Genomic DNA, 27,527 nt, shown 5'->3' on the forward strand with positions numbered 1-27,527 from the left:
GGAGTGAGCAGGTATCTGGGTGAGTGGGTGTGTGCCTGTGAGCAGGCGTGTGGGTGAGGATGTGAGTAGGCGTGTGGGGGATGGTGTGAGCGGGTGTGTGGGCAAGGGTGTGAGTGGGTGTGTGGGTGAGGGTGTGGGCGGGTGTGAGAGGGTGTGTGGGCGAGGGTGTGTGGGTGTGAGCGGTGTGAGGGTGTGGGTGGGGTGTGTGGGTGTGAGCGGGGACTTGGTGAAGGAATGAGGGGCTGCTCTGACTCAGCATCGAAGCCAGGAACTGGTCGAACTACTTTCTGTCAGAAGGAGCCGGTGAGTTGTTGCTGTCTGACTCCTATTATGACTCCGATCTCCTCACAGTGTCAGAATAGTTCTTTTGTTGGAATTATCTGAGGAGATATCGGCTCGCTTTCTCTTCTGTGAATTGAGAGTTGCCTAGTACAATCTCAGGTCAAAGCAGCTGCTTTTTTTTTCTTTTAATTGAATTCTGTATTTGCGGTAACTTGATTCACGAGCAGTTGTAAGGTGTAACACAGAGGGATTCCATGCCCCCTTTCCTCAGTTTCCCCAACGCAAGGATGTTGGTGCTGATACAGAACCTCGCACCCCCCACACGCATCCCCAGGCTGTCTTCCCAGAGCCACGGGTGTCGCCCTCCTGTTCCTACCCCGTCCTTCACCCTGGAGACGGACAGTCTGTTCTCTGCTCCTGTAATCGTCGTTTCCAGACTGTTGCGTAAAGGAATCACATAGTGTGTAAGCTTGGGGGATTGGGTGACTCCCCTCAGCCCGATTCTCTGGAGGTTCATCCGGGCTGCCGAGTGCATCGTCATCTCTTCTGCTTTCTGGCCGAGGACTTCTTTCCCGGTCACAGCTGTACACGTCCCATGTCCCTGTGACTGGTTAAGCAGTCGCTGGGTGAAGGTGCTTCTAGTTTGGGGCAGTTAAAACAAAAAAAGCTGCTGTGAAAATCACATACAGGTTTTTCTGAGGGCGTAGATCTTCATTTCTCTAAATGAATGTGCATGTTTCGTTTTTAAGACACCGCGAGACTGTTCTCCGGGGTGGCTGCACCTGCTAGGTTCCCGCCAGCCGAGTGCATGACCCGCTTCTCCGCATCCTGGCCAGTGTGTGGGGTGGCCGCGGTTTTCCCTCGTAGCCGGGTGTGTGCTGGTGCCGCATGTGGCTTGAGGTGCGTCTCTCTGAGGGGTGATGGCGTCGGGCACCGTCTCACCCACTCATTTGCCGTCTACATATATATATCTTCTTTGGTGTAATAACCATATTTGTTGCCCATTTTCTAATTGGATTGTTCAGTTTTTTACTGTTGAGTGTGATCATTCTTTATATGTTTTAGAAATTAGCTCTTTGTCAGAAATGTCATTTGTAAATACTTTCACCCAGTCTGTGGCTTGTCTTTTCATCCTCTAAACATGATTTTTTGCAAAGCAAGACTTTTTACTCCTAGAACATTAGATTTATCAGTTTTTCCTTTTGAACAATGTACTTTTAGTATCAATCCAAGAATTTTGCCTTGCTCTGGATCTTTAGAATTTATTTCCTGTTTTCCCCCCAGAAATTTTATAGTTTTACATTTTATGTAAGTTGATAATCCATTTTGAGTTAATTTTTATATAAGATAGGAGGTTTAAGTCAAAGTTATATCTTTGCCCATGGACATCCAATTGCCCTAGCACCGTTTGTTGAAAAAGTCATCTTTCCTGCATTGAACAGCATTCACGTCTTTGTCAAAAATCATTTGGGCATATTTGTGTGGGTCTGTTTCTGGGTTCTCTGTTCTGTTCCACTGATCTGTGTGTCTCTCCCTCTGCCAGTACCACACAGTCTTGATTACAGTAGCTGTGTAGTGAGTCTTAAAATTGGGGAGGCTGATTCCTTTGACTTTTTCTTTCTTTGTCAAATTTGTTTTAGCTATTCTAGTTCCTTTGCTTTTTCATATAAATTTTACAATAATCTTGTCTATATCCATGAATTTATTGCTAGATTTTGATAGGAATTATGTTAAAACTGTGTATCAACTTGGAGAGAGTTGACATCTTTTTACCGTGATAAATCACAGTTCATGAACATGGTATATCTCCCCATTTATTTAGATCTTTGATTTCTTTCATAAACACTTTGTGGTTTTATCATGTAAGTCCTATACATGTTTTGTTAGGTTTATACTTAAGTATTTCCTGTCATCTGCAAGTAGGGACAGTTTTGTTTCTTCCCTTTTCATCAGTGTACCTATTATCTCCTTTCCTGCCATGTCGTACTGGCTAGAGCTCCAACATCACATTGAATCACTGTGGTGAGAGGAGATGTCCTTGTCTTGTTCCTTATCTTCAGGGGGAACAGGGTTCAACCCCGAGTGTGATGTTAGATGGGGGGGGGGGGGGCTGTTGTAAAGCTCTTTATCAAGTTGAGGAAGTTCCCTTCTATTCCTACTTTTTCCTTGACAGTTTTTGTCATGAATGGGTGTTGACTTTGTCAAATGCTGTTCTGCATGCATTGACATGATCGTGCAACATTCTTCCTTAGTCTGTTAATGTAATTTCTTACATTAATTGATTTTCAAAGAGTAAACCAGCCTTGCATCACTAGAAGAAGAGTCATAGCTTATAATTCTTGTATTTTGCTAAATTCTATTTACTAACATTTTAAAGGATTTTTACACCTATATTCTTAAGGGCACAGTTTTTTTTTTTTTCTTTCGTACACTTTGATTTTTGTTTTAAGGTAATACTAGCTCCATAGAATGAATTACAAAGTGTTTCTTTTTTTCTTCTATTTTCTGAAGGAGAGTATGTGGAATTGGCGTTAATTCTTCTTAAAACTGTTGGTAGAATTCTCCAGTGAAACCATCTGGGTCTGGAGATTTTTTTCTTTTTTGAGTTTTAAAATTGTGAGTTTCTGTAATACTAATATAGGGCTATTCAAATTATCTATTTCATATTGGATGAGTTGGGGTAGTTTTTTTTTTTTTGCAGAAGTAGGTCAGGTTGTCTATGTCAGTTCATTTGTGTAGAGTTGTTCTTAGCATTCCTCACCCCTTTGAGCTGCAAGGCTCTTTGTTTTTCTGTTTTTTTTTAAGATTTTATTTATTTATTTGTCAGAGAGAGAGGAGCTAGTGCGAGCACAGGCAGACAGAGTGGCAGGCAGAGGCAGAGGGAGAAGCAGGCTCCCTGCCAAGCAAGGAGCCTGATGTGGGACTCGATCCCAGGATGCTGGGATCATGACCTGAGCTGAAGGCAGCTGCTTAACCAACTGAGCCACCCAGGCATCCTTGCAAGGCTCTTTGTGATAGTGCCGTGTCATTCCTCACATTAAAATTTTGTCTGACCTTTTTTCTTTGTCAGTCTTTGTATTACCTTGTCAATTTTATGGATCTTTTCAAGGAATCAGCTCTTGATCTTATTGATTTTCTCTAGTTTTTCTGTTTCTAATTCCATTTTATTTATTTATTTATTTATTTACTCATTCATTTATGTATTTTTAGAGATGGGAAGTAGGGGCAGAAGGAGAGGAGAGAATCTTCAGCAGGCTCCACGCCCAGTATGGAAGCCCGTATTGGGCTCCATAACTGACTGAGCCACCTAGGCGCCCCTCTGTTGCTAATTTCAGTGATTGTTCTTATTTCCTTCCTTCTGTTTGCTTGTATTTATTTTGTTCTTCTTTTTCTAAAGTCTTAAAATTAGAACTTAGATTACTGATTTGAGACTTTATTTTTTCTGGTGTATGTATTTTGTGCTATACTTTCCTGTAGGCACTGCTTCAGTTTTTGGTATGTTGTATTTTTATTTTTATTTTCATCCAGGTCAATGTATTTTTTTTTTTTTTAATTAAGACTGGAGGTTTCCTCTTTTTCCCAAGGATTGTTTGGATGTGTGTTGTTTTAGTTTCCAAGTGCTTGGAGATTTTCCTGTTATCTTTCTGTTACTAATTTCTAGTTTGATTCAGTTGTGATCAGAGAACATGCTGTATGATTTTGATTATCTTAAACATTAAGGTTTGTTTGATGGTGAAGGAGACAGGTGTTAGCATATATTCTCCGGGTGCTTGAAAAGAACGTGTATTCTTCTGTTGCCAGATGTAACATTAGATAACTGTTGGCTAGGTCCTATTGATTGATGGTGGTGTGAGTTCTTCCATATCCCTGCTGGTTTTATGCCTGATTCTTTCAGTTGTTGAGATCAGTATTGAAATCTTCAGCATAATTGTGGATATTGTATTTTTCCTTTCAGTTCTATCAGTTTTTGCTTCACAGATTTCACAGACCTGGTGTTTGATTCTTACACATTTAGGATTGCTATTGCTTCCTCATCGGTTGATCCTCTTACCATTATACAATATCCCTATCTGTATCTGATAATTTTCAATGCTTCGAAGTCTATTTTTTTTTAAGATTTTTTTTTTTTTAATTTATTTGACAGACAGAAATCACAAGTAGGCAGGGAGGCAGGCAGAGAGAGAGGAGGAAGCAGTCTCCCCGCTGAGCAGAGAGTCCTATGCGGGGCTCGATCCCAGGACCCTGGGATCATGACCTGAGCCGAAGGCAGAGGCTTTAACCCACTGAGCCACCCAGGTGCCCCCGAAGTCTATTTTTTAATTGGAGTATAATTTATATACAATATCCTATTAGATTCAGGTATATGTAATAGCTTTAATATTTAATTAGATTAATAGGTTTAATTTTTTTAGACTTAATATTTTTGTATATTACAAGATTATCCCCATGATACATCTAATTGCTGTCTGTCACCGTGCTGTTATTACATACTGCTGAGCACAGTCCTTATGCTATACTTTGCATCCCCATGACTTACTCATTTTATAACTGGAGGAAGGTACCTCTTAATCCCCTTTACCTGCTTTGGTCCCCCCACCAACCTCTCCCCTCTCTGGTAACCAACAGTTTGTTTCCTGTATGTATGAGTTTATTTCTGTATTGTTTTATTCGTTTTGTTTTTTAGATGCCACATATATGTGAAATCACACAACATTTGTTTTTCTCTGATTTATTTCACTTAGCATAATACTCTGAAGGTCCATCTATATTGTCACAGATGACAAGCTTTCATTCTTTCTTATTGCTGAGTAGTAGCCCATGGTGTATGTATACTGCATTTTTTTGTCCATTTATCCATTGGGGGATGCTTACGCTGCTTCTGCCTCTTGGTCATTGTAAACAGTGCTGCAGTGAATGGTTGGGGGGGGGGTGCATATATGTCTTTGGATTGGTGTTTTCATTTTCTTTGGATAAATACCTACAAGAAGAATTAATGGATCATATGATATTTCTATTTTTAATTTTTGAAGAACCTCCATACTGTTTTCCACAGTAGCTGCCCCAGTTTGCATTCCCACCAGCAGTGCACAAGGATTCCTTTTTCTCCACATCCTCATCAATACTTCTTATTATCTGATATTAATATAACCACTCCTGATTTCTTTTGGTTAATAGTTGCATGATACATTTTTTCCATGATTTTTTTTCAATATACTTTTATTGTCCTATTGGAAGTGAGTTTCTTGCTTCTAGACAGTATACGGTTGAGTCACATTTCTTAATCTACTCTGCCATTGTCTGTTTCTTAATTGGTGAATTTAGACTATTTACATTTAGTATAATTATTGGGATATTAGGTCTTAAATTTGCCATTTTATTTTTTTCCTATTTGTTCCATTTTTTGTGTTCTTCCTGCCATCCAGTGGGTTACTGAATATTTTTTTAGAATTCTATTTTGGGGGGCGCCTGGGTGGCTCAGTGGGTTAAAGCCTCTGCCTTTGGCTCAGGTCATGATCCCAGGGTTCTGGGATCAAGCCCCGCATCAGGCTTTCTGCTCAGCGGGGAGCCTGCTTCCTCCTCTCCCCCTGCCTGCTTTTCTGCCTACTTGTGATCTCTGTCTGTCAAATAAATAAATAAAATCTTATTTTTAAAAAAAGAATTATATTTTGGTTTATTGATAGTGTTTTTGAGTATACCTCTCTGTGTAGCCTCTTACATATTACTATAGATATTACATATACAATTTATGAATTCAACTAGTGTTGACATTTTACCAGTGTGAGAGAAATGTAGAGACTTTAACTCCCTTTATGATTCCTTACCCTCCTCCATGCATAATGTAATTTTTGTAAATATTTCCTCAGTACACTATTAGAATCACATCAGGCAGTACTGTAATTTTTGCTTCAACCATTAAACATAATTTAGAAAACCCAAGAGGAGAATGAAAGCCTGTTGAATATATTAATGTTTTTGTTAGCTGTGTTCTTTCTTCCTTCTTGGTATTTCAAGGTTCCTTCTGTATCATTTCATTTCCATGTGGAGAACCTCCTTTAGAACCGCTCTTGTGGAGTCACTCTGTGGACAACTAACGCTTCGTTTTCCTTCCTCTTACAATATCTCAATTTCTCCTTCATTCCTGAGGGACATTTTCACAGGGCATGTCATTCCAGGTTGACATTTCTTTCCTTATAACGACTTAAAGCTATTGTTCCACTTCCATCTGGACTGAGGCTTCTGAGGAAGTCCACTGTCATCAAATTGTTTTTCTCTTTTAAGTGCAGTGACGTTTCTCCACCACGTCACCCTGTGGACCACTGGTGTGCTAGTCTGCCTGTTCCTCTCAACATTTCAGCATCTTCCTGTGTTTGCTTTGAATGCAATACCCGGAGGTCTCCATGTCTCCCGGGGAAGGCGCCCCTGCTCTGTCGTGCCAGCACGGAAGTCCTGCTGTTCCGTTAGACGCCAGAGTTCGGAGCACAGACACTGGGGCGGGCTGGCTGGGCCCCGCTTCCCACAGGCCCTTGGGCACCTCTTCTACCGCGTAAAGCATCAGTCCTTCCATCTATAACGTGGGACCACGTGGTACGCACACCTCCCAGTTGAAAGGGGAAGTTCAGGCATCAACAGATGCCAACCACCGAGGGTAGGTCCAACCAGAGGAGGGCTCTGGGGGCCATCAGGCCAGAGCTCCCCACATGGGGAGGCCGTCCTGCCAGCCTTGCTCATCAGCAGTGCCCACGCAGCTGCTGGCTTCCGGCATAGTCCACGCGGACAGCAGCAGGCAGGCTACGCGGCTGCACAGAGCTGGTCTGCAGGGGCCCGCGGCGGGCATTCTTGGGCGGCCCCCACCACAAATACTTGCTCAGCAGCAGCATCCCTGTGTGCTGACTGGGCCTCTGGCGTCCTGTGTCATGTCACCTGTCCGCCAGCCCTCCTGAGTGCCATCTCTGCTGTCTATACAGATCCCCCATGGAAGCTGACTTCTCGAAGCCATCCTGAATTTAAAGTGAAACTCAAAAGATTGCATCTTCTGTGTGTGCACAGAATCTTCCCGTGATGGTTATCACGTGTGCATAGCAACTGACTCTGGCTTCCTGAACGTTCCTTCCTGGGTCTCCTGCATCTTTGGAGATGGAGAGAGAGCTGGCAGGGAAGCTCAGAGGCCCTGAAGGTGGCTGAGGGCAGAGAGGGGCTGCTTGTCCAGGGCAAGCCCCCCTGGGCTGCCTGGGGCTTCCGGACAGACACCAGCACCTTCTGCATGTGTTTCCTTTGACTAGCGAGAAGTCAGTAAGTGACACAGAGCTGGGGTGTCCTTAGGCATTGTAAGGACTTTCCCCTCCACCTCCCTCCTGATGCCTCCCTTGCAAAGATGTGGCCCAGATATGAATGTGGGGATCTGAGCGTCTGGCTTCCCGGAAGCTCAGCTCAGAGGGCCCCTCCAGCTTCAGACTGGCTTCGCGGGGCCTGAGCAGCAGAGAATCTGATTGTTAGCACGGACCTGCCCAGTAGTCCCAGCAGGGACCCCATCTGCTCACCCAGTGTCACAGCAGCCCCTCCCTCTGACCTCCCAGCACCCCTGGCCTTCTTCTTCCCCCTCCCCAGCCCAGACCCTGTGTTGGTACCGAGAGACCTGGCACTCTGCCACTGGCCTCACAACCGAGAGCAGTCCGGGTGCCAGGCTCCCCCAGAGCGCGTGGGGCGGTGCTCTGACCGCAGCTGCAGATACACGCCGTACGTGCCGCTCGGCCTTGTGAGGGGAGAGCAGGTGAGCCCCTGGAGACTTGGCCCAGATGTGGAGGATTCACCTCCCAATGCTCGCCTTCTTCCCCCAGATCCCCTCCAGCCTGGCACTGGGGGCAAGGGCCTGTGAAAAGTGGGTGCTCTTACAAGCAAATGCACATAGGAAGGCTGCTGATGCCTGGGAGGGAGCCCAGCTCCAACCGGGGCGCCCACTTGCCCTGGAAATGCTCCACGCAGAGCAGCGGGTCCCACGCAGAGTCTGGCCACGGGACCTGGCCCCTCACACCTCAACCTGTGACCCACACCAGGACAGCCAGAGTCCTTCCTCAGGACGTTGTGGGTGGCAACTGTCTCTCCCTGCCTGGTGGCAGGGGACTCAAGATGTATGTCAGGAGCCTTTGCAGTGGCCTCGTTCTCAGGCTTCCTCTGCACGTCAAGGCCTCCCCTTCCTGTTCTTGTTCCCGCAGCCCGGCCTCACCCTGCGCCTTCCCTTACTGCTGGTCTCCGGCTTCCCACCGCACTGCTGGACCACCTGTGACCTACCGCCCGGCAGCCAGGCCGCGAGGAGCAGCCGGAGATGGAACCCTGTCTCCCACGCAGTGGGACGCTGTGCGGCGGGGGGCGGTTCAGACCTGGACTGTCGCCTTACGGACCCAGCTGACCCGCGCAGGGCCTCGCACCCCAGCCCTGTGCCCCCACACAGGACAGAGGGAGCGGCCGGGCCAGAAGAGGGGCTCTGTCCATGGGCGCCTGGGAGGCCGCACATCCATGTCCCGGGCAACCAGGTCTGACTGAGGCCAAGGAACGTCCGCGGTAGGAGCCGCAGAGAGAAAGACTTGCTGGGGTCAGCAGGGGCCTGTGCTCCCCCCGCTCGCTGGCACCTCCTGGGCCTAGACTCAGAAGTGACGATGGTGCACCTGCGGGGTGTGGACCTTGAAATCAGTATCAGAACTGTAAACCGTGTGTTCAGGAAGTGAAGGGTCTGGTTTCTTCAATGGGGACGTGGAAGACAAGACCAAGACCGAGACGGAGTTTGTAGAGTGAAAACGTGAGTCTCGGGTGAAAAGTGCATTGGGTGGGATTAACCAGAGCTCAGGAGTCGCAGAGCGGAAGGTTGTAAACTTTAGGATGGAAACAGAACCTATCAAATGAGAAGACAAGAGGCAGAAGAATGTGAACGAGCCTCGGGGAGCTCTGCTCAACTTCAGGCAGCGAACAGACATGGTTTAGGGGCCCTGGGTGTGGGGAGGAGCAGGGTAAAAAGTGCGTTTGGAAAAACAATGGCCATGATTTTCCAAATTCAGTGAACACTTGAAGGCCACAAATCCAAGAAGCTCACTGAGCACAAAACGTCCTGAGGAAACTGCAGCAAAGCACAGGCTGAGTAAGTGGTTCAAAGCCACGGATTAAGAGAAAATCCTTTACACGTGCCGTGGGAAAGGACACGTTACAGATAGTGAAACAGTGAGAACGCAGCAGGCTTCTCCCTGCCGACAGCGCAGGTGAGGGGGCAGGGGGCAGCAGCAGGGGCAAGGGGTCCGGGGACACGTCTCTCGGGGACCCAGAGAGAGCCCTGCTGACCTGGAGTTCTGCGCTGGGTGAGACTCGTCCATCGCTGAGGTGAGCAGACCTGTCAGACCCTCGGGAACAGCCTCCACCGCCAACACACTTGTCATGCAGACAATATCCCGGGAAGCTCTTCAGGTAGAAGACATCGCAGAGCGGTCGGGACGCTGCCTGCACACGGCGGGGCGGGCGTGCCGTGGGTAAGCAGAAAGACGTGTTTTCTTGTCAGCTACATCCTTCTAGAGGATGCTTGTTCACGTCAGAAATAAGCCCGTTGGTTCATAACTCAGGAGAACAAAAGTGCGCCACGGTGCAGAGGCCAAGAGGGGAAACAGAGGCACGGTTAGCGCCGTGTCAGGTGCTCCCCCACTGCGCTCAGCGACAGATCACTCACACTGTACGGTGACGGGTTCAGGGTGTGTGCGGAGCAGCCCCAAGATAACAAAACGAGGGTCATAACTGATAAGCGGACGAAGGAGGTAAAGTGAAATCCTGAAAGGTGTGCGGTTCACGCAAAAGGTGGCAGAGGAGAAACCGACAGAAATGGGGACCGAAGAACAGGCGGTAAAGAAAGAAACAGTGGAACGACAGGTCCCAGCTCCACCATGTCCGCAGTCACCCTCAAAGGTCGGGACACCCCAGTTAAAGGGCAGAGATCGTGAACGAGATAAAAAGGCGAGGTTCAGCCATGTGCGGCCTACAGGAAACTCACTCGAAATATAAAGACAGGTTCAAGGTAAAAGACGGAAGGAGATACGCCGCACCAGCACCAGTCAGAAGAAAGCCGGGTCACGAGCTGAGGCCTGTCTCACGGTGACGAAGGAGTCCGTTGGTCCCTCGCCCGGAGGCAACAGCGCGGTGGTCGGGTGCTGACGACAGACCTTGCAGCGCAGGCCGCAGGCCCTCCTGGCGCCCCGGGGACCCGACGGGACCGCAGAGGACTGCCGCTGGTACCATCCTGGCTGTGAGAGCCTCCACCCCAACACCGAGCACACGCTTACTGGGACTGACCACAGTCTGGCCCGCAGGCGCGCCTCCGGACATGGGACGCCCCTGAGGTGTTGCCAGCCACGTTCTCTAACCATCAGAGAACCAGCAGGAGAAAGAGATCCAGAAAACCTCCAAGTGTCCGAAAATTCAGTAACACGCTACACACTGCATAGTATCCCATGAACCAAAAGAGAAATCAAAATTTGATGGTGTTTTGAAATGAGTCAAAAAGAGGACAGATAATCAGAATTAGTGGGACGCAATAAAGCTGTACGTCGAGAGTTTTATAGAACAAAAGAAGAAAAAACTAGAGAAGAACTAATTAACTCTGCATCTGTGAATCGGGGTTTGCTAATGAAGGCGCTGGGGGCCACAGAGGGGAGCCTCTGCACCCCCAGGTTTGGGCCTGAAGCTGGAAGGCAGGATTGCAGAGATGGACGGACAGACAGGTGGCTGGGAGGGCTGATGGGGTCGGAAGTGCTGTGGTTGCTCATGGCTGGCTGTGGCAGCTGTGGCAGTTGGGCACAGGCTGCGTTCCAGCCGAGGCACATTTGTGGACGGTGTCGGCGCAGGACCACACGGCGGGCTGCCTGAGGCCTGCAGGGGACCGTGCCTGTGTCTCCTCTCCCTCCCACCAGGTGAGTTACAAATACGTTCAGTTCCCAGCACCTCGGAGAACAGAGGTGGGGTCCTTGCTGGCACAGGAGAGCTGCCTTCTGGAGCACCAAGTGTTGGCAGGAGTGAGTCACAGAGATTTTTCCTGACCACTTCCCATCAGCCTGGCTCTGGGTGTGTGTGACCCCAAGTGCTGCCGCTGGGCTCTGCCGCGGGGGTGGCTCCGAGGTGGGAGTAAGCCCCGATACTCTTGGGGCCGCCCCCGATGAACACCTGTCCCAGAGCCCAGCAGGGCCGACAGAGGACGGACCACGTGCACCTGAGATCGTGCTCCTGGGGGAGCCAATAGCCCGGTGCCCCTCGGTGGCTGGCACAGGGTAGGTTCTTCAAGGTCAAGGGCACTGAGTCGCAGGTGACCTTCACCACCACGCAGGCCACTCCTTGTCCCCAGGAGTCTACAGAGGGCACCGTGCTGCTCACCCTCGGCCGCGTGATGAAGGCCAGCCCCCGTGGCAGCTCGCTGGCTGTGTGACTGATGGCGGCTGACAGCCTGGACCCCGAAGCTCCGCGGCACTCGCTGACCCAGTTTCTCCACTGTGGCTGGAAACATTGACGTAACCGCGGCCGCAGGGCCCTGCTGCCCCCACAGGAGGAGATGTTTCTAATTAAACAGGAGGCCTGGCATCCCAGCGTGCCCAGCGCCCCAATCCGCTCTGCTGGTGCTGGTACCTCCACTTGCCGCAGGGTGTCTGTGCGGGAGGGAGCGCGGTGAACTCCGTGCCACGCCAATCCCTTGGGCTCCGATGTCTCCTCTCCTGCCCGGGCTTTCAGTCCAGACCGCCCTCTTCCGGCCAGACCTGCTGGCGTGGCTACACGGCCCACATCGTCCCGCAGGACGGCGCCCGGGACCAGGGCTCTCTGCTGTGCTCGTCCCCACTCAGCCACCAGCCGCGTGGGACTGCTTGTTCAGGTCTCAGCACGGCTGGCGAGTGTCTTCTCTCCAGTATGAATAGCCACGGGTGGCCGGTGGCTCCCATGCTGGCCGGTGGAGACAGACCGCGTTAATATGCAAGGGTGGTTTCTAAAACTTGCCTTTGCCAGGTCTTAGAGCTTCCTGTCAGAATCCTGGCTCTTGAGAAGCATCATAGCAAGGACCACTAGTCTGAGTTGTTGACGGTCTGTGGGGTACGTTTTCACGTGCGCGTGTCTGTTGGTGCAGAAACGCGTCCGCAGCTGCCATCTGTGCGCGCCCTCCACCACCAACAGAGTGAGAATGTGCTGTCTCTGGGCGTCGTGTCTGGATTCTCCTTGAAGCATATTTGTCAGCAGGAATATTTTGATGAGGAAAAAGATAGTTTTGCCCCCCAAAACCTAGAAGGTTAAAACAGAATCTTGCATTTTTAACTTGTATTCTCTCATGTGTGTGGATGGAGCCCCCATCTTTACAGGTCACATCGAACGGCTGGTGTCCAGACCCCCAGGCAGGGGCACACACAGGTTTCACTGTTGCTGAGGGACTTAGACCAAGCGTGGGGTTGTATGTGGGGCGCACTAGCAGAGTTGGCTGGGGATTCCTCCTCCGTTGATGGCCCAGGCAGCCCACCTACCTTTCAGGTGTGCCCCTGGACGGGTGTGTGCAGTTACAGGAGCCCTGTGGTGCTCTTTGTTCCATGGGATCCACCTGGTTTCCCACCTTGGGAACCCCTGGGCCCCAGGTCATCTGGAATCTCCCCCAGCCAGGCCTCCTTCCCTCCCTGTCCCCCCTGACAGCACCCTGCTGTCAGACCCTGTGACCACTGCCCCATGGCCTACCCACCCCCTCCAGACTGGCCACTCCCTGCTCCCATGGGGGTCACTCACCGCCCCCCATTCCCCCTCCTCTCTGACCCTTGTGGACCCTGGCACCCAGGAGCTTCCCTGCACCTTGAGACATTCCCACACACCCGGCAGGTGGTTCTCCAGCTCCCATTTGCTGCCCTGACCGCTGGCACTCCCAGGATGGCCACCCAAACAGCCCACCCCTGACCCGTGTTGCCTGCAGAGTGAAACATGCCTTCCCAGGCCTGGAGTCAGGTCTGGTGCCCCCTCGGGGCCTCCCACATTGGGGCCTCCCTGAGACTCTGGTTCTGCAGACCTCTCCATCCGGGCCCCTCCCATCTGTTCTGAGCCTCTCCTGGTCCCCCCTCTCCCCTTGCTGCACCCTGAGCCTGGTCCCACCTGACCTCCACTTCTAATCCTCACGGGTGCCCATCTTGGGGGCCACCCTGTACACTGTGGTGGGGGACCTGTCCCTCGGGACCGAGCCGGGAGGAGAACCTGGGCCCTCCCCAGAAGGGGCCGCAGTCAGGACAGTCCAGTCACTCTTCCCGTGGGTCTGGCGGGTCTACTCTCTGTCATCTTGCTTGGCCTGTAAATCATAAAGGGAAAGCCTTAATTTTGTTTGGTGGGCCGAGTGCTGGACCCACTGTCCGCAGGAACTGTACCATAAACGTAGACCAGTGGTACGGGTGTGCAAGGCATCTTCCGGAAAGACTTTATAAAGGGGGTGCCCAGTGCTTCGGCGGTTCAGTTAGTAGGTACTAGATCCACTCTAGAAATGAGGTCACCAGGGGATCTTAACTCTAAACATGCAGACAGCACCAATACCTATAGCGTCCTGGGTTTTTAAGGGCGAAGGGAGTCATAGCCAGAGGGTAGAAATGCGCAGAACTAACACGAGCTAACATGAGAGCAGAACAGACGCTCTAGCCACATGCCAGGAGCCCACAACTCACTTGAGCCCTTTCCCTCTCTGGTTTTTCCCCGCACAGAGGTAGAAGCTGAGACCAGAGTGTTTGAATGACGTGCTTGGGCTCACACAATTAGTTAGTCCCTGCCAGGTTTTCCCCAAACCCATGCGTCCAGCTGCCACATGCCCCAAGCCCCAGTAGGTCACACCAGGGCATGTCCCAGGGCTACGCCTTCTTGCTGACTGGGCTGCCCTCCCAGGAGCCTTTGCCTCCCTGAGCCTTGGTGTCTCACCAGTAGCAAGAGTGAAGGCCGCACCCTCTTCCGGACTCCCGCACGCCTACCCACACCCCAGTGGCCGAAGCTCCTTGCAAGCCAAGACGCCCCTGACGTGTGTTGGCGTTGACGGTGTCCTCAGCCAGCAGCAGCTGTGCCTTCCCTTTCCAGGTGACGCCATCTGGGCTCCGTCTGTCCTTCTTCACGGCGCCCTCGGCACCTTAAGCCACTACCCCCAGCTGCATTTTGGGAGAAGGATGGAGCCGAAGGTCTCAGAAGGTGGCCTGAACGTGACCCTGACCATCCGTCTGCTGATGCATGGAAAGGTATGGAGCCCAAGGCCACTGTGTCAGGCCAGCTGGGGAGCGAGGGAGGGTATGCCCACCGCCAGCGTCTGCTCTGTAAACCCGCGCGGTCTCGAGCTCACAAAGCAGCCCGCTCCAAATTACACTTCTCCGGGAACCTTCGAGATTGATTGCCACCTGCTGCCCCGTCACCGAGCCCCTGCATGTGTATGTCCTACGAACAAGGGCACCATGCCCCGTCCATGTCAGAATACCGACACCAGCATGTCCCAGCCCCTCGCCTCGGCCCCGTTCAGGTCACCCGTCGTCTAACCCTGCCCTCACCACAGGACACGTGTGCTGGGGGTGGCGGTCAGCCCTCCACATGCCAGACGCGTTTCTGGTGGTCTTCAGCCTGGAGGGACCCCTGCTCTTTCCTTGCATTTCACCCTGAAAGTCCCTGCCCTTCCTCGAGGCAGCTTTTCTGATATTTCTTCCCTGTCGGTGGGAAGGTCACAGGAGCTCCCCAGCAGGGGCCCAGATTTCAGGGCCTCCATTGCGGAGCCCTTGGTCCCTCGCCCAGGGCTGCTCTTCTCCTGCTGTTCGCACTGCTGGGGCCTGCGGACACTGCGGAGAACCCCTTGTCGCCAGACCTCAGCGTTCAGTCACCTGCCCGCTCCCGCACGTCTCTGTGGACTCCGCTGCTGTTTTGTTCCGATCACTCTCATCCCGTTAGTGCTCATTCGATGCTCTGTCAGAGGCAGGGCCTGGGAAGCGGGTCAGACAGGCACCCAGGAGCCCCCAGACTCAGGACCTTTGCACAGGTGGCCTGACCATGCTCCCTCCTGACGGTCCTGACCCCTGTCCTTGCTGCCAACACAGATGGGTCTCCTGGTGTCTGTCGCAGGCCATCTCTCCTTCTGCTCCATGACATCATCTTTCTGTGATTCTGTTCCCACAGGAAGTTGGAAGCATCATCGGGAAGGTAACTACTGAGTGAACTCTGCCTCTGCTCCGGTCTCCGAGGAGGTGACGGGGCCACCAGGCCTGTGCAGGGTGGCAGGCCACACAGTGGGGTGCACCAAGGATTCCGGTGGAACCCCGCGGCCCCGCCCCAGCAAGGCCCCTGCTGGTCACCAGGGCAGCCCCACCCCCACTGCCCTGCGGCCCTGTGGCCTGTCCTTCTTCCCTGGTGTGAGGGCCCAGTGAGCGTGATTCCCTGGCATTCTCCAGAGCAGTGTCCCCTCTGGCCAGCGGGTGGTGGTGAGTCTCTCCTAGCTCCCTTCCAAAATAAAAGAAGCCCTCCATGGGAAAGTGAGCATGGAACGGGAGTCTCGGGGAGTCAAGAGCCTGTGGCAGAGGCTGGGATGGGGTGCCACCTACCCACCATTTCCAGGCCCCTGGCATCCAGGGGGCGCCTCCACACTCCATGTCCAGGTCTTTCCACGAGAACCTCTGGGTGTCCCCCTCCCTGCCCCTGGCCTGGCCCTGCCTTGCCCGTGATGACATAGATGAGGGACACGAGAACCAGCGCAGACAGGAGCCGTGTGGGCCAGCACCCAGCTACCTCCTCTGCCTCCTCTGAAGGGCCCCTCACCAGCTGGCGGTGGGGGCCCAGGGAGCCGCAGTGCGCCGGGCTCTCCTCCCCGCCACCCCCCCCTTGAGGGCTGCTGCTTGCTGGCATCGGGCACCGAGCTCGTGAGGCAGTGCTCCCAACCCCTGTGTGCCACGCCATAGCCCCTGCCTGCTTCGGCGAAGTCCGGAGTGACGCCTCACCCTGTTGTCTGAATCTTTCTTCCAGAAAGGAGAAACTGTGAAAAAGATGCGTGAAGAGGTGAGGTGGCCGGGCCCAGTGCGTCCCGTTTGTGGGCAGGCGGGAAGCGGGAGGCCAGGAGTCATGCCCTGCCCGTGATCACCTCCCGGCGGCCCCTTCCCTCTGACCTGGACCCCCCGCGTCTGGGTCTCTGTGTCGGGGCGTTGCCGGGGGCACAGTGTGGCGGCTCTCCACACCCTGAAGGAAGGCGTGGGGCAGAGGCCTCACCGTGTACTGTGGAGAACCCAGCCCGGTACTGCGGTGACTCTGACCCTGGCCCGGGTGTGCTCGCCTCCTTCCAGAGCGGCGCCAGGATCAACATCTCTGAGGGAAACTGCCCAGAAAGAATCGTGACCATCACAGGCCCCACGGACGCCATCTTTAAGGCCTTTGCCATGATCGCCTACAAGTTTGAGGAGGTAAGATGTGCCCCCAGACCCTGTGTGCTGGGGGAAGGGAGGGCACGGTCTCCTGGTGCTCCAGCCCCACGTCCCCTGTGTCAGGACGTGGGCACAGCCTGGCCCACCAGGGATGCCCTGCTTGGCTGTAAAGATTTCTCTTCTCCCCGATCGCCTCTCCACTGCCCGGGGGCTCCCCTGGCTGCCGGCCACCTGGCGACGGGCCAGCTGCTGTGCTCGCGAGTCCAGGGCCCGGGGCCGAGCTTGAGCCCCAGCCACCCCCCAAGGCTCCTGCCCTGGCCCAGGAGCTCAGCTGCAGGCTGGGCCTGGGGACTGCCGCGGGCGTAGAAACACACATGCGCTCACGTGTCTGGGGCACGTCTCTGTGCCCTGTCAGCGACTTACATCAAAGTTCCCACGTGTTTCTAATATCGTTCAAGTCGCCAGAAGTTGCTTAGAGATGCATTCAGAGCGGCCGAGTTCCCATTCGTGTCCTCCCCCAACCCCCACTGACCGTGGGCTTCTGGGGGCGGGAGCCTGGCCCACCAGTCTTTGGGGCCCATCCAGATAGATGCTTTCTTCCTGATCCTGGCCTTTGCACTCACTGGTATGTACCTGGCAGGCCCACCCATGTGTCTCTCTCCCTCCCCAGGACATCATTAACTCTATGAGCAACAGCCCTGCCACCAGCAAGCCCCCGGTGACGCTGAGGCTGGTGGTCCCCGCCAGCCAGTGTGGGTCCCTGATCGGCAAAGGCGGCTCCAAGATCAAGGAGATCAGGGAGGTAACCTTCTCTGGCTGCTGACGCCCCACCACTGGGTGGGTAAGGCCCGCCCCTGGGAAGCGCCGCCTGCCCAGGGGAGGCCAGCACTGCGGGCCCTGCCAGTGTGGAGCTTCCGGTAGCGGAGCCATCTAAAAGCAAAGGGTGGGCTGTGGGAGCCCCTGGCACGTGCACAGACCACTCGCAGTGTCACGCAGTGGGGCCGGGCACCTGCACGGGGGGCAGGACCACCTCTAACGGGGCGGGGTAGGCAGCACCTTGCCACCCAGTCATGCGGCTCTAGGCCATGGAGGCTGTAGTCCCTGCCCCCAGGCAGGTGCCTCCAAGGACCCCCGGGCCAGAGCAGACCAGCAGGCCTGGGTGAGGTGCAGACTTTATGTTCATGTTCCTTTATTCAAAGAAAGCCTGAGTCCTTGGCCCTCCCAGAAGGAGGGGAGCCGCCCTGTCATGATCCGGTTAAGGGAAGACAGCCGCAGAGCTTAGGCCCCTCTAGAATCCGTCTCTGTCTGTGCCCTCAGCTCCCAGGGAGATGAAGTTCCACGTGTTGGAAAAAAGTGACTCCATTTCTGTCTCCACCTCTGCAGAAGCCACTTGCAGGTTCAGACACCTCTTGTCCAGTGTCACTGTCCCTGTGCCAGGCCGTGCGGGGCCACAGGCTAAGGCACACTAGCCCTGCCCTGGGCCCCCAGGGAAGGAACAGAGGGCCGAGGTGGCAGGCGGGCGTCGTGCCCCTGGCGTGGGCATCTGTGCACTGTGCCCTCGACATGACATCCTCCTGAGCACCCGGGGCGCTGCTGCAGCGCCGGCCGCCGCCACCAGCCCCTGCCCTGCCGTTCCCCTTCCAATGTCTTGTTTCTGCAGTCCACAGGTGCCCAGGTCCAGGTGGCCGGGGACATGCTGCCCAACTCCACAGAGCGGGCAGTGACCATCTCGGGGACCCCCGACGCCATCATCCAGTGCGTCAGGCAGATCTGTGTGGTCATGCTGGAGGTACAGTCGGGCATCCGGGGCTCACCACCAGCCTGCCCCTCGTGCCGCACCGGCCGTGGCTGCTTCGTGCTGGCCGTGGCACGTGGCTGGGGCCCTGAGAATTCACACAGTCAGGGCCGTGTGGGGGCCAGGGGTCAGGAGTGTGACCCGAGACCGCAGCCAGGCTAAGAGGGACCCGAGTGAGAGCCGTGCCGGGTGTGCGGTGCCTGCCGTCTTGGGCACGTCCATCATCTCGGCCTGGGGGCCGGGGAAAGGGGTGTGTCAGGACACAGCCGTGGGGGGGGTCGTTAGTCTGCGGTGGGGGGGCATTCAGTAAAGGGTCGCCTTACCCTCAGCTCAAGTCTGCGCCGGACACGCTGCCTGCTGCGGGTGGGACCCTGCTGCCTGGGACCCACGGAGGAGGGTGGCAGGAGGCCTGCGCTCGCCTGCGCTCACGGCACAAAGGAGGAAGAGCACAGGAAAATGCCCAAGTTGTAAAGACAGAGAAGAATAAACAAAATGGTGGAACCCACGGAGAAGCGGAGAGGATACAGCTGAGCAAGACGGAAGCCTCTCTCAAAGTCGTTTTGGGGGAAAAACCCGAGATTTAAATCCCGACTATGACTAGTGGCCCGAGTGCCACGCGACTCCCTGAAGCCTCTCAGGGGCCGTCTCTAAGCCACAGAGATGACCTGGGGCCGTCCTACGGCTGCCGCAAGGGAGGCTCTGCCTCGGCCGGTGTCTGTGGGCTCCCCCCGCTTTTGTCCTTCGTTTGCTCTTCAAACCCACATCCAGCTCTTTAAAAAATGTTTGCATAGTTTAATTTTCCCCAAGTATATCACTTTGTGAAGTCGAAGTATTTTTCTAAATACTGGTGTCCCAATGGTCCCCAGCCACTGGCCACGTGACCGTTGTGCCGGTCTGTGTTCCCTTCCGGCCCCTGCGGCTGGGACCCCAGAGGCGCCATCGGGCACGCGGTGAGCAGGCCAGCACGTGCCCGAGGGGGCAAGAAAACACCCGCATGGCAGCGGCCACATCAGCGCAGGGTCACGCGACGGTTCCAGGAGGGACGCAGCCTCCCGCGTCCACGAACAAGGGTTAGAACCAGACTCTCGGTCTCCTCGGGACTCCTCCCCAGGGGCGGTGCCGGCACCACGTCTGTGGCCCAACGCGCCGCAGAGACAGGCCGGAGGCCGTGGGCTGCGGTGCCGGTGCCCCGGGGCGTGCGCTGGCTGGGGCTCACGTGAGACTCGACTGGGCAGTGAGTGCTCGTGGCGGCTGTGAACGGCAGACGCAGGGCTGAGGCGACGTCTCCCTCGAGCTGGGGCCGCGGAGCTCTCAGAGGTCGGGGAGCGGCTGCCTCGGTGCAGAAGACGGCGTCACTGCACCTCGAAACAGTCGGGCCCGTTTTTAAGTGAGGACCAGAGGGACAAGTGGGGCAAAGATGAGGGGCTCTGGACTTCGCTCTGGGGCGGCCCCACAGCCTCGAATAGGCCTCTGAGAGGCTGCCCTCGGGTGCGGGCACGTCCCTGGGGCTGTGGAGAGCACAGGTGTCACCGCAAAGCCCGCCCAGCAGAGCGCACTGTGGGCCAGGGGCAGCGGGTCACAGTGCTCACGGGCCTCTCCTGCCAGAGGACGTCAGGGAGCGCCAGAATCACACACTCATGGCACTGGGGTGGCGGGCACCATGGGCCGCGGGGCCAGAGGGCAGCACCTAGTGAGGGGTCTGGCCCGGACGGGGCACGCCTGGACTGAGTTCTCTGCTGGTGCAGTGGGAATGCCACTCCCTCGAGCTCAGTCTAGTCAGGGTTCTGCCACCACGACCCGAGTCTCGTCTGAGGCCGCAGTGACCCCTGGCCGCACAGAGACGGTTCTGGAGGCATTTGGGCGTAAGTAGCAGAAACACTGAAGACCGGCCTACCCTGGGACCCAGACCGGGGTCAACTCACAGGCCCCTCAGCAGCCCTTCCTGCTTTATAACAAGGCTGCACAGTGTTCCCAAGGTCATACAGCCCGCCCAGGGTCACACACAGCTCACCCACGGTCGTGCAGCATGGCCGTCACTCTTCAGACTGCCCAAGGTCACACGGCACCCCTGAGTCATACAGCATGGCCAAAACCGAACAGAGTGACCAAGGTCGCGTAGCACACTCAAAGTCAGGCAGCATGTCAAGGTCAAACCATGTGTTCGAGGTCATACAGTGTAGTCAAGGTCACACAGTGTGCCCACAACCACACAGCATGGCTTGGACTGCAGAGTTGAACCTGCCACCCAGTGTGCTGAGCCGGCCCCACATTGCTCTGTGTCTTTCAGGTGGGGACACTGACGTCACACCCAATAGCCCAGGGTGTGGGCTAGGCCTGGGTGGGCCATGGTCTCAAGAACTCCCAGCAGGGACAGGCTGCCCTGGTCCCACCCTCTGCCTCTGGCTGGTGTTGCTGACCCAGACTCAGCCCCTGGCCTTTGCTCCCAGGGAAGACTGCCGCCTGGCCGGACACGGAAGGACCCTGATTGCCTCTGACCAAGGAGTTCGGTCAACTCTGTCAGAACCTGGCAGACTTCTGGGACGTGAGAATATCATCCATCCCGAGATAAAAGTCCTATGCTTGGGGACACAGAATAAGCAAAGGAAATTGTAGCAAAGCTCATCCGACTATAAAATACTGAACTTGGACTCTAAGCTTTTTTTAAAAAAGTTGTTTCCTTTTGTTAATAGTGAGATCCCATGTTTCTAACTGTCCTGGGACGATGCCCACTGAGCATCAAGGCCTGGCCCCGCAAAGCCAGTGGGGCACTAGGCGTGAGGCCCCCAGGCCAAACTACCCACAGAGCCCGGCTTTACCCTGCGCTTGGGGGAGAGGGAGGGGGATTCTCTCGGGCAACAGCCAGGCTGAGCCAAGAGTGGAGCGACTGGTCCGCAGGTCGCCACCTGCCGTCTGCGCCCGGGCGGGGTCTCGTCCTCCGTTCTCGCTTGTCGGGAGCTGGTGGTGCGCGCTGCCACGGTGGCGCCACGCGGGGACGTATTTAGGACGGCGGCTACACGGTGGAGACCGGCGGCCCTCGCGCTGTGGGGTGTCCTCCCCCCCCCGGCGCTGCTGCAGCCTGGGGGACCGGGCGGGGCGGGGGACGCGGGGGGCGGGCTCGGGAAGGAGGCGCCCCCATCGTCAGGTCCGGGCGCTGCAAAGCTGCTCTAATGCTCTCTCTCCCTCTCCTGTCCCTTTTCCTAGTCCCCACCGAAAGGTGCCACCATCCCCTACCGCCCAAAGCCCGCCTCCACCCCTGTCATTTTTGCAGGTGGTCAGGTAAGAGCCGACCCGCTCGTGGCCTCCACTGCCAACCTCAGCCTCTTACTGCAGCCCTCGCCGCTGCCCGTTAGTGACTCAGGTTTTCTCCCCGTCACCTGCACGCCTCCCCCCGCCCACGCTGGACGCAGAGCTCTCCCGGTCGCTGCCGCCGTGGGGCAGACGCAGGGTCGGGCACGCGGACGCTGGGCCCGGGGAGCGTCTTCTCCCTGGCCTGGCACGAAGGACCCCAGTTCTGCCCAGGCAGTGCTCACCCCAGTGTAGCTCCTGAGTGTCCTTAGGAAGCCGAGTAGAGGGGCCGGGAGTGTCACGGGTGACCCGGGGCTCCGCGTTGAAGCAACTGGAGCCGCACCAACAGGGTTCCTGGCCGTCCCGAGGGGAGTTTCCGGGAGCAAGGGAAGGGAAAGCTGCCCAGCCAGGCAGAGCCTTCCTGGTCACAGCAATGGCCCTGGCGCTCTGCGGGCCCTGCACCGGCCGGCCCAGGAGCACCTGCTTCGCACCCCTGTTGCGGCCGGAGCCGCTGACCTCCTCTGTCCCCACCTGCGAGGGGTCTGGGAGCCCAGGGGTTGCCAAGACATTTGTGTCTGAGGCCAGCAGTTCATTAGTCGGGCCTAGAGAGGACCAAGGAGAGGAGCCGGACCCACTTTCCCCAAGGACCCGCCCCCTGCCACACCCCCCGGGGTCACAACAGCATGGCCAGAGGGCCCTGGAAGACGGCTGGCCAGCGGTGCCTGGAGGAGCTCTGTGTCCAGTTGGCGGTGACATGTGTCTTTGTTCAAGGGAGAGTGAAGACGGAGAATTCCCAGAGGTGACCCAGGTCAGGCCAGAGTGGTCATGATTTCATCATTAACAAGTCAGCCAATAAAAATTTATCCCCACGTTAAAGGAATCTTATCAGATCCTCCAGCCTGGCTGCACACGTTAGATGAGGGGCTGGGGCCTGCACTTCCAAGAGCAGGGTGTGGGCGGCTTCCCACAGGGAGAGTCCCACGGGGCCTGCGTGCTTCTGGGCAGGCCGGTGTCCACGGTGCCCAGCTTCTGCCAGCATCCGCTGCGGGCCTCCCTCCCAGCCCCCTCAGTCCTGCGGTCTCCCAGCAGCCCTGCCCGTTGTCTGGACCCTTCGTGTCCCTGTGCCCTCCTACGGCAGCCCCAAGATGTGGGCACACCCCCATTTCACAGGTCAGAAGGCAAGGCCAGAGGCAGTCAGGGGCCCTTGTTCAGAGCCCTGTGTCCTTTCCGCTGACACATGCACAAACCCGCAGTGCCACCATGGGGTGGAGCGGAGGTCTTTATTCCAAAGGGAGGCACAGTGACACACAGGGGAGCCCGGGACTCCGGACGGGTCAAGCCCCGCAGAGCCCTGGCCCTCCGCGTCATCCCTCACTGTAGGCACCTGCACCCGTGCCCCGGGGATGGTCTGGCCTCCCCAGTGGCTCTTCCTGCTTATGTGGGGACAGAGGAGCCACCACACATGTTCAGCAATGGGGTGTGACAGATTTAGTGCAGCCACGGGGCCCTCGGAACCCAGACCCCCACCTGCCGCAGAGCCCAGGCCTGAGGGTCGTGGCCAGCGCCCCCTCCCCGACTGACCTCCAGAGACGCCCCTCGCTGTGGGCCTGCCCCGGAGCACCAGCCGTGCACCTCAGGCCACTCACAGAGGGTGAAGGTCTCCTCCAGACGGAACTCTGTCCGTCCGGCTGTTAGTTCCGTCTGGCTGTTACCGCTGTCCAGAGGGCCTGGCAAACTGCCTGTGCACTTCAGGGAGAATTAAGAATTCCCTCGGAGGAGAAGATAAGTCCGAAATGCCTGGGGTGAGGAGCCGCACTGCCAGGTAGCGTGTGCGGTTCACTCAGGCGTGCGGGGCCGTGCGGGGAGCAGGCCCCGACCTCCATAGACCTGCCTGGCCCGGTGGGCACAGCGAGTGTCCCGGGGCCTGGTACACATGGTGACCCACTGGGCACCTGCCTCGTGGCATCTCCACAGACCTTGAAGGCGAGGCCTGGCCGCTCCGTGGACAGAAGTCCAGGGGGAGGGGCAGTATCCTTAGCCACTTGCTGCATCTGATAAGATCCCTTTACTTCTCCTGGAACGCCGTTGGCGGACCCCGACCCAGACTGGGGCCTTGCCTCCCGTGGTCCCTGTCCAGGGCTTGGCTAGACCTTCAACTCCCAAGTTGGGTTGTTTATGACCAAAACTCTCGGCAGATTCAAAAGCCGTGGTTGAGCGGAAACTTGGATGCCACCCCTCAGTGTGGAGTCCATGGGAGTGACACTCGGACTGACCTGGGGTTTCCCTCTTTGGGTGCACACGTGCAGACACAGGTGGGCATCACGTGTCCACTCAGCATGTGCACGAGGACCCACATGGCCAGGGGCCGGAAGCCACGTCCCTCCGCACCTGGGCCTTCCCGCCGGGGCCTCAAACGCAGCTGCCCAGGGCGGGCGTGGCACATTCCACGTCACAGCACGTGAGGCCCGACAATAAGTCTTTGGTCTTTGCTCTCCCTTGACACTTTGTGGTTCGTTTGTCTTTGGCCATGACGTTTCTGGGAGCACCCGAGCTGGTGGACTGTTGAAGCCGGGGTGGGGGGGGGAGGCACGGGTCCACACTCCTGCGGTGGATGGTCGGAATCTCTCTTGAAGCTGAAGCCTCAGGGCCCCACGCTGGCCCCCAGGGAGTGGGGCCGAGCATGTGCAGCCCCCTGTGAGAATGGCTGCGCGGCCCTCTGAGGTCACAAGACAGGTCAGTCCCTCTTGTGACTGATCTGGTGCATTTCTCACTTAATCTGCTTTCAGAAAGGTTGTTTGGTTCGCTTTTCTTGGGATGAATACTTTGTAAAAGTGTTTACACTGAAAGCTGATGGAAGTTTCAAAAGCTTAACAATTCGTCTCTAACAGGATTCCATCCTTTGCTGGGGTTTTCTTTTAAGAACCCCGGGGAGTGGGGAGCCTTCTCGCCCTCCCTGCTGACTGCCCAGTGTCCGCGCCTGTGGCTGTCCATGCCTGGGCTGTGGCTCCCCGGGCTCCTGCGTCTGGTGGTGGCCCCAGCCGTCCCTGTGGGCGCCAGTGAGGCTCGGCGCCAAGACCCCCTCTCTGCACCTCCCAGTGCCCTAGGTTTCCGGGGTCAGGCGGGGATGCGCTCTGGGAGGAAGCTCTGACCGTGGGGCCTTGGGCCTGTTCCTAGGAAGTCACCGTCCCAAGAAAGCCCTTGTCCCCGGGGAAGGGCCACTGGTGGGCGCAGCATGGCTGGCCGCTTCCCGAGCTGATGGTGTCTCTCTGTTTCTAGGCCTACACGATCCAGGGACAGTACGCCATCCCCCACCCAGATGTGAGTCTCCACTCTGCCTCCCCGACCTTCTCTTCTCGTTACTGCCCCCTGCATGCTGCTGTTACTCGCTACTAATATTAATATTACACAATAATATTAATACCGTTCTCTCAATGTTCCTGACCTGTGTCGTATCCATATGACCTTGAATAACCTTTAACCCCTTAGCACTAATTCTGCGCGTGTGGAGGACTTGGCCTGACGTCAAATTGCTCTCACTGCCTCTGCGCTCTGGGGCTTCCCTCTGCGCACAGGGCCTCAGGCAGCTGCCGCAGGGCTGCTTTGCCGGGGCACTTGCCCCAGCGGGCAGGGACCGCGGGGTGCCCTCCGCCCGCCTGAGGAGTCGGGCAACATGCTCTCAGACAGGTGCTCTAAGAGATGCCGGAGAGCATGTTTGAACGTCCAGTAAGGCTGCACTTTCTGGAGCCGCGCAACACTCGCGGCACCCCCAGGCCTCCCCACCCAAGGTCAGAAGCCAACGGGAGGGACCTTGGTTTTCGCTGCAGTGTTGAAGCCGCGCGCTCGCCATCGGGCTGCTCAGCCATCCCCGAGCACGTCACCCTTGGAGTGCGGTGTCAGAGTTGAGCATGGGGACACCTGAAAATGCACCGTGCAGGGGCCCAGGGACTGAGGGGACAGTGTGTGGCAACTACAGGGCAGCAGGCACGATCCAAGGCTGACCCTCCCCAGAGATCTAGACGTACGCCAGGGGCCGGAGGCCTGCAGGAGCTGGTCTCGGAGGGAGGGAGAGAGGAGGGGAGGGGGACCAGGCCAGGGCAAGAAGGCCGAGGCAGCGGTCACTTGGTGCTCTAGCAGCTGCGGTGCACCTGGAGTCTGCCAGGAGAAGCCGGTTTTCTCTGACCGGAGACTTGCCGAGCTTCACAGCCTCTCCCGAGAAAGCGTTTCCCGCCTGCGTTCTCCGTGACCTGAGACGCGCATCTGGGAGGGCCGCCAGGCTGACGGGTGCTCGAGTCTTCTGCGAACCCCTGCGAACCCACCCTGACTGGGTGGGCGCAGACGTGGGCAGTGAGACGTACAGGCGAGCAGGCAAAGGCTTTCCAGAGTGAAGCGAGGCTGAGTAAGAGCTCGCTGCCATCGCGGGGAGCCCCCCTCAGAGAGAGCAGGGGTACGGCCAAGGCTGCTCCTCTTGAAGAAACCCGCAAGGGCAGAGTCGGCCGAGCGGGAGTCTCTCTCTGCCCCAGGCACAACCCCGAGTCCACGTTCAGTGGTCCCTGGGTTTAGGTGGGGACTACCTTAATGCTAGGTCTCTCGTCCCCATGTCTGCCTGTGGCCACCCCCACTCCTGAAGCTGTCCTCCTCCCGCCCAGAACGTGCTGCGAGGGCCCTAACCCCTTGCTGGGTAGAAGCTGGGCAGGGCACGGCCGTCTGGATGCAGCTGGTCGGCGCTGTGACGCCAGTTCTGCCCCTGCTCACACCGTCCCTGCCTGCCCAGCCGAGCCACGCCACCGCGACGTCCCCCTTGAGGACACGTGTCAAAGCCTGGCCTCTGCTAGGCTCACATCCCGTTCCGTGTTACCAGGGGGCTCTGCATTCTGTTTCTTAGAGATCCCAGGAGTGGGGAAGGTGGGGAAGGTGTGAACCCACTCAGCCTTCTCAAAAGAACCATCAGCAGCTTTAAAAACTGTTTGAAGTCTCATACCCTAAGAAGACTGACAGCATTGCCCAAGAGAAGGAGGGAGCAGTGGGGGTTGGACCGTAAGACCCCCCCACAGCAGGCAGGGGCAGGCCCCAGAGCTCCAGGTGGGTGATGCCTCGTCCCTCGTCACCTGGGTGACCACCCACTCTGACCGGGGGGGTGCAGATGTTAGAGCCTGGGAGAAGGGGTGGCCCGTCCCTAGCGCAGGAATGCCGTGCAGAGTGGAAGCGCCCGTGGGGGTGGGTCGGGTGCTGTCATGATGGGCTCCGCGGCTCCTCACAGACGGCCCTGAGTGGGGGTGTTGGGAAATCAGAGCAGAAGCCAAGTGGGTCACAGGCCTAATCCCTGGGGTGGCACGGTCCTCGTCTGACCCGGGGCCAGATGGTCTTGTGCCGCTGGACGTGCGGCCACATGCGCAAGAGCGGCCTGGAAAACCTGGCCCGTTGGCTTTTTGAAAGCTCAGGAACTCAGAAAACAGGGGTGTGGCCCCTGGTAAAGGGCAGTTGACCCCAGAGAACAGCTCTGAGGTTGAGGCGGGAGCCACAGACGCAACGACGATGGCCTGGGGTTTCATGCGGCCTCTGAGCTGACAGAGAAGCGTTTCTGGCCGGCAGTTCCCCGGGTCGTGGACGCGTGCAGCTGCGGAGGCTGCGGCGTTCGGTCCAGCCGGCCGGTTTCTCTGTTACTTCGCTGTTGTGTCATTCGTGTGATTTTCTCCGAATCTCTTAAAAGCGGGTTGTTTTGCAGCATTTTTTCTCAGGTTGGTTAAACTGACTAATAATCACTGTTGCGTAAT

At 56.3% G+C, this 27,527-nt stretch overlaps 1 protein-coding gene across 14 annotated transcripts in view; it reads left to right on the forward strand.

Annotated features, from left to right (window-relative positions):
- The window catches only part of LOC111155726 (poly(rC) binding protein 3), a 178,986-nt gene that overhangs the window by 134,798 nt on the left and 16,661 nt on the right, over nt 1-27,527 (forward strand). For 8 of the 14 annotated variants that reach the window (XM_022516071.1, XM_022516077.1, XM_022516075.1 and 5 more), the window contains 8 exons: nt 14,371-14,525; nt 15,445-15,468; nt 16,285-16,317; nt 16,599-16,715; nt 17,347-17,478; nt 18,337-18,465; nt 21,673-21,816; nt 25,033-25,074. In XM_022516071.1, the coding sequence (XP_022371779.1) occupies nt 14,371-14,525; nt 15,445-15,468; nt 16,285-16,317; nt 16,599-16,715; nt 17,347-17,478; nt 18,337-18,465; nt 21,673-21,816; nt 25,033-25,074 (776 nt within the window). The remainder of the gene's footprint in view (nt 1-14,370; nt 14,526-15,444; nt 15,469-16,284; nt 16,318-16,598; nt 16,716-17,346; nt 17,479-18,336; nt 18,466-21,672; nt 21,817-25,032; nt 25,075-27,527) is intronic. The other 6 variants (XM_022516079.1, XM_022516082.1, XM_022516080.1 and 3 more) reach the window with 2 other exon arrangements.

The sequence above is a fragment of the Enhydra lutris genome, unplaced genomic scaffold (genome assembly GCF_002288905.1).
Source record: "Enhydra lutris kenyoni isolate GAN:26980312 unplaced genomic scaffold, ASM228890v2 scaffoldscaffold43, whole genome shotgun sequence".
In the NCBI taxonomy this organism is placed as follows: Eukaryota; Metazoa; Chordata; class Mammalia; order Carnivora; family Mustelidae; genus Enhydra; species Enhydra lutris.